This window comes from Mauremys mutica, chromosome 13 (assembly GCF_020497125.1).
Source record: "Mauremys mutica isolate MM-2020 ecotype Southern chromosome 13, ASM2049712v1, whole genome shotgun sequence".
Taxonomy (NCBI): domain Eukaryota; kingdom Metazoa; phylum Chordata; order Testudines; family Geoemydidae; genus Mauremys; species Mauremys mutica.
Window position 1 is genome coordinate 19,746,969 of NC_059084.1, and position 5,594 is coordinate 19,752,562.

General features: G+C 49.0%; 1 protein-coding gene across 1 annotated transcript; it reads right to left on the reverse strand.

Moving 5' to 3' along the window:
* Positions 1–2,507: 2,507 nt before the first annotated feature.
* On the reverse strand, positions 2,508–5,282 carry LOC123348298 (porwaprin-b-like). Its single transcript, XM_044985814.1, has 3 exons — positions 5,201–5,282; positions 4,397–4,537; positions 2,508–2,665 (listed from the first exon to the last, which is right to left on the reverse strand). Exons 1-3 carry the CDS (start codon positions 5,280–5,282, stop codon positions 2,508–2,510), a joined length of 381 nt encoding a protein of 126 aa, XP_044841749.1.
* Between the last annotated feature and the right edge of the window lie 312 nt (positions 5,283–5,594).

Consider the following 5,594-nt stretch of genomic DNA (forward strand, 5'->3'; position numbering starts at 1 on the left):
TTGGCCTTTTACAGACTATACACAGTTCAGTATTTAATTTGTAGAAGCCAGGTATGTTCTAAAAATGTGGGGAAAGTCAGCACGTAGAGCTCCCTTCCAGAGGGCACTCGCCTTTCATAGCAAGTTGTTTAACTCTTCTGTGTACTCCAGGAAGAAAACCAGCTTCTTCTGTGACGTTCCCTGGGAGAGAGAGATCACAGGATGTCTCACAGAGCTGCTTTCTAGCTGCCGGCTGAGAGACTTTCGGGTGTGTGTGTGTCTGTCCGTTTGTGTGTGATTTTGCATTCATTTTTAGAGACACATTACAAGTGATACAGCTCTCAGTTTAATGTTCTTTGTGTTTGGTGGATCCCTGATTTTGAATGGGGCCTTATTTATCTCTGGCACTAGAAAACATTTTCAGCAGGACCATTTAGATTCAGGACAAAGCTTCTACCTCACACCCCTTGCGAGATCTGCCTAAAGATACTGGCAGGACATTTTTCTTTGCCAGTATCAAGATCATTTGGCCCCGTTTCTACAATATCTGCTTCCGGAGCTTAAATAATCAACCACATTCACTTCCTGATGTACCCCCTGGCTTCCCACCCCTGGCTCCTGACATTCCTTAACTCACTATTAATAGACTGTTCAGTAGAGAATTGATGGAGAGACAATGAGACTGAGGAATCCCCAATGGCAAAGCTGAGGCATAAACAAGTTTATTTGTAACTGTGCCAGAGGCTCCGTTTGAGCCCCAGTATACAGCCTTCAGGGATCTGGAGAGTCCAGGACACAGGGATCTGGGTCAGCGCTGTCCTCGGGATGCCCTCGGCCTATCCATGGAGCAGGGAGTTATGCTGGAAAAATAAAAAGTGATCAGAGGCACCATGAGAAAATCTTGCGCTGTACAAACTGAGCTGCCCTTGCCAGGCTTTGCAGAAAAGCAGGAGGGTCCAGCTACAGGCCTGGCTCGGGGTACATGGCTCTCCAAGGCTCTGTGCTGTACAGAACTGTGTCTTCTACAGGGATGAGCACGTTCTCAGTGCAACCCATTAGGGGCAGCCATACCCTGCCAGATTCTGTAACATACATGGCAGGTGACAGCCTAGGCGCTGGGCCCAGGAGGTCTGGCTGGCTCTACCTGATTATGTACGTGCTGGAGAGCTGAGCTTATGATGAATGAGCCCTGCCCACAAGCCAAGTCTGCTGCATGCGTCCTCACAGTGGGAGAGAATCTCCCCCATTCCCTTCCTGGCAGGGCCCTCCCACCCCATCTCTCATGCTTGTCTCCTTTTCTTTGTGTCTGGCACTACCAGCTCTGCTGCCTCCTCCCAGCTGGCCCCTATATGGGGTCAGTGCACAAAGGGTGCATCTAAGAAGACTGAGAGGCCATTGGATTTGAAATCTAATCAGGTTCAGATTTAGCCTCAGCTTGTCCCCAGCGTCCCAGCATGACGAGTGCTGGGGAAGCCGGGAAGCCAAGGACCCAAGTCCTTCACAGCTAAAGCAGCACGTTCTGACCCTGGGCATGAGCTCTGGTCAGTGCAGTGCTGTGTCTGCAGCCCAGAGCATGGGAAGGCACTCCCCTCTGATCAGTAATGCTCCTCATTACTCGGTCTGACTCTGATAAAACAACCTGGCCTTTGTTCTGGCCTCACTGAAGGCCGTCTGTGCCAGGTCTGTGGGTGTATGGGGGCCATGAACCCAGTGCTCTCCCCACTGGGCAATTTCTCCTCTGGTACAGGGCCAGTGGAATGGCTTTATGCAGCCCTCTTTGCAGCTGCTGGCCTAAGAGTGGCTGGAGAATGGACAGGTGAATTGAATGCTATTCCTGCCTACCCTGTGCTGCTGACAGATGGCTCATTACGGGCACATCTTGAATATGCTGGGCCCACTTCTCTGCCTTTAGAATCCGGGAGAGACTAAGGTGGCAGAAACCCACCCCCAATCCATCCTCCTCATCTGATGAGCTGTGCTTAGCTCAGATGAAGCCCAGAATAGGGGCCCCGAGTTCTGAGCAGCTCAGTGACAGGAGACCTGTCACCTGGAGATGAGGGGAATGGAGAAAGTTGAGGCCAGGCAGTACTGGAGTCAGCCCCCTGTGCACACATTTAACCCCAGCCTCCAAGGTGTTATTTAATTCTACACCACTCATGAACTCCCACTGCAGTGACAGAGACGCAGCTGCATCCTTAGGAGGTTGAAACTGTCTTCTCAGGGGTTGGGTGTGTCCAGCTGTACCCTTTGCTGCTCCAGGAGGAGCTTCCAACTACTGCTTATAACCCCACACAACCCAGATAGGTCTTCTCACTCAGTGTCTGGGTCTCAGCAATGTCTCTAGATGGGGTGACCAGCTGAATTCTTACTAAGGGCTCCACAGGGATTTTTCTGTTCACTGAACTCCCTAAAGGCGCCCTCTCAAGATGGCTATGAATCCTGGAGACAGCTCCTGGTGCATGCGGGGGGGAGGGGGGGGGAAGAGAGAGAGAGAGAGATTCCCCCTGCATGAGACCATACACTCTGCATTAGCTGTATGTCGTACTTTTTACTGGGTCCACACATCGCATGGCACAAAAGTAATGACAGCACTTCTGTTTTCCTCTGCAGTCAGAATCCATGGCACACTCATCAGGTTCTTCCCGTATGCACTTTAAGTTATCTGGTGGGCAGGTCCCAGGTTTCTCTGTAACAGAAAAATGCCACAGTATGAACAGCCTGGTATTGTGTGAGGGGATTGTTGATTGAAATCCATCCAGCAGGCTAGTGGCAACGTCATTCACTGTCCTATTAGGATGTTTACATGTGATGTTGACAATTTGTATTTTAATGGTTATAAAGCTTTATTTTTTTTGAATGTCTACTATCACTAAATATTATTGGCTGACCCATCCTTAATTTTCTGCAGCTGTGAAAATGTAAATAGATAAACATTGAAAATAATGCTTTAAAATAAACATCTATATTAGTTGTCAAAACTATACAGAAATTGAATTCGGCCAAGTCTATTTATTAGGTACTCAGATACAATGATCAGGAGAACAGTGTGACTATCATGGTACATATCTATCTTAGGCTTTTATAGAATGCCTCTTGCCATGGTATCTTAGCATTGCTAGATAGAGAGACAGATGGGGGGACAGATTTCTGGAAGAACTTGTTTAGTTAAGAAAATAATTTCTCCTCCTACTCCCAGGAAAACAGAGATTGGGAGAGAAAAATTAGCCCAGGTAGGGATGGGTCAGCCCATAGATACACTGAATTCCACACCCTTGTTGAGCCCCTACTCTCTGCCCTCCATTGGGATTGGAGCCTGCTGCCCCCAAGGCAAAGCCTAGAGACAGCCACCCTCTGTACTAACCTTTCTTCTGCCCAGAGGCAGCCGGCAGCTCCGTCCAGAGGGTGAGGAGCCCCACGAGGAGGAGGACGCCCACTGACTGCATGGTGCTGTCGGAGAGCTGGGTCTGAATGCCCCAAGCTGAGCCAGCTGGGATTTAAATGCTCCCAGGGGTGGTGCTGGGCAGGGGGTGAAGGTGCTTGGGGGTCTGCCAGCATCCTGCTCTTTCCTTGTTCATTCCACACTCAGATTCACATGTCTGTCCTGACCAGTCTTGGGCAAGAAAAATAAACCCCCCAAACCCTGCCATGCTGCAAGGGGCGTTTTCACATTACTCAACAGCAGCGTGGGAGATCGGTCTCCACGGTTTGGTCCTTTCTGCACCAGCCTGATATTAGCATGATCCTGAAGCATTTCAAACATCAGTTTTCCAGGGGTGCTCGGCCTCTTTCTAGTGGTGCAGAAACCCATCGGGATCATACTTTCTTGCTGTTTTAACACAGCTGAACAGTGAACGTTGAATGGTCAGCAGAGAGCCAAGCCCTGTTGGACCCGAGTGCTGAGCAGTCCTGGGACTGGAGACCTGCCGCCTTGAGATAAGGGGACTGGAGAAAGATGGGTCCAGGCAGGACTGGAATCAGCCCCCTGCACACACATTTAACACCAGCCTCCAGGTACCAGGGGGAGTTATATAAATCAACACCACCCATAAACTCCCATTCCAGTGACAGACACACAGCTGCATCCTTAGGAGGTTGAAACTATTATCTCGGGTTGGTTTTGTCTAGCTGTACCCTCCGCTGCTCCGGGAGAAGCTTCAAATTGCTGCTTACAACCCCACCCAACCCAGACAGCTCCTCTCATTCAGTGTTTGGTTTTCACCAAGGCCTCTGGATGGGGTGACCAGCTGAATTCTTACTAAGGGCTCCACAGGGATTTCTCTGTTCACTGAACTCCCTAAAGGCGCCCATCCAAGATGGCTATGAATCCTGGAGACAACTCCTGGTGCATGCGGGGGAGGGGGAGAGAGAGAGAGAGAGAGAGAGAGACCATACACTCTGCATTAGCTGTATCTCGTACTTTTTACTGGGTCCACACATCGCATGGCACAAAAGTAATGACAGCACTTCTGTTTTCCTCTGCACTCAGAATCCTTGGCACACTCATCAGGTTCTTCCCGTATGCACCTTAAGTTATCTGGTGGGCAGGTCCCAGGTTTCTCTGTAACAGAAAAATGCCACAGTATGAACAGCCTGGTATTGTGTGAGGGGATTGTTGATTGAAATCCACCCAGCAGGCTAGTGGCAATGTCATTCACTGTCCTATTAGGATGTTTACATGTGATGTTGACAATTTGTATTTTAATGGTTATAAAGCTTTATTTTTTTGAATGTCTACTATCACTAAATATTATTGGCTGACCCATCCTTTATTTTCTGCAGCTGTGAAAATGTAAATAGATAAACATTGAAAATAATGCTTTAAAATAAACATCAATATTAGCCGTCAAAATTATACAGAAATTGAATTCAGCCAAGTCTATTTATTAGGTACTCAGATACGATGATCAGGAGAACAGTGTGACTATCATGGTACATATCTATCTTAGGCTTTTATAGAATGTCTCTCGCCATGGTATCTTAGATAGAGAGACAGATGTGGGGACAGATTTCTGGAAGAACTTGTTTAGTTAAGAAAATAATTTCTCCTCCTACTCCCAGGAAAACAGAGATTGGGAGAGAAATAAGCCCAGGTAGGGATGGGTCAGCCCATGGATACACTGAATTCCACACCCTTGTTGAGCCCCTGCTCTCTGCTCTCCATTGGGATTGGAGCCTGCTGCCCCCAAGGCAAGGCCTAGAGACAGCCACCCTCTGTACTAACCTTTCTTCTGCCCAGAGGCAGCCGGCAGCTCCGTCCAGAGGGTGAGGAGCCCCACGAGGAGGAGGACGCCAACTGACTGCATGGTGCTGTCGGAGAGCTGGGTCTGAATGCCCCAAGCTGAGCCAGCTGGGATTTAAATGCTCCCAGGGATGGGGCTGGGCAGAATGTGGAGATGCTTGGGGCCCTGCCTGCGTCCTGCCCTTTCCTTGTTCATTTCACAATCAGGTTCTTGTGTCTGTCCCAACCACTCTTGGGCAAGAAAAAAAAAAAAAAACCCAAAGCCCTGCCATGCTGCAAGGGGAGTTTTTACATTATTCAACAGCAGCCTGGGACATCCTGTGGTTCAGACAGTCCCTCCGCTGGGCAGTTTCCAACTTTCCACACCTTTCTAGAT

Excerpts from the sequence above, each read along its gene's own strand:
- LOC123348298 (XM_044985814.1), bottom strand. The coding sequence starts at position 5,282 with ATGCAGTCAGTTGGCGTCCTCCTCCTCGTGGGGCTCCTCACCCTCTGG. Across the intron at positions 4,538-5,200 it reads TGCCTCTGGGCAGAAGAAAG|AGAAACCTGGGACCTGCCCA; the intron begins GTTAGTACAGAG and ends TTTCTGTTACAG. Across the intron at positions 2,666-4,396 it reads ATGTGTGGACCCAGTAAAAA|AGAAACCTGGGACCTGCCCA; the intron begins GTACGAGATACA and ends TTTCTGTTACAG.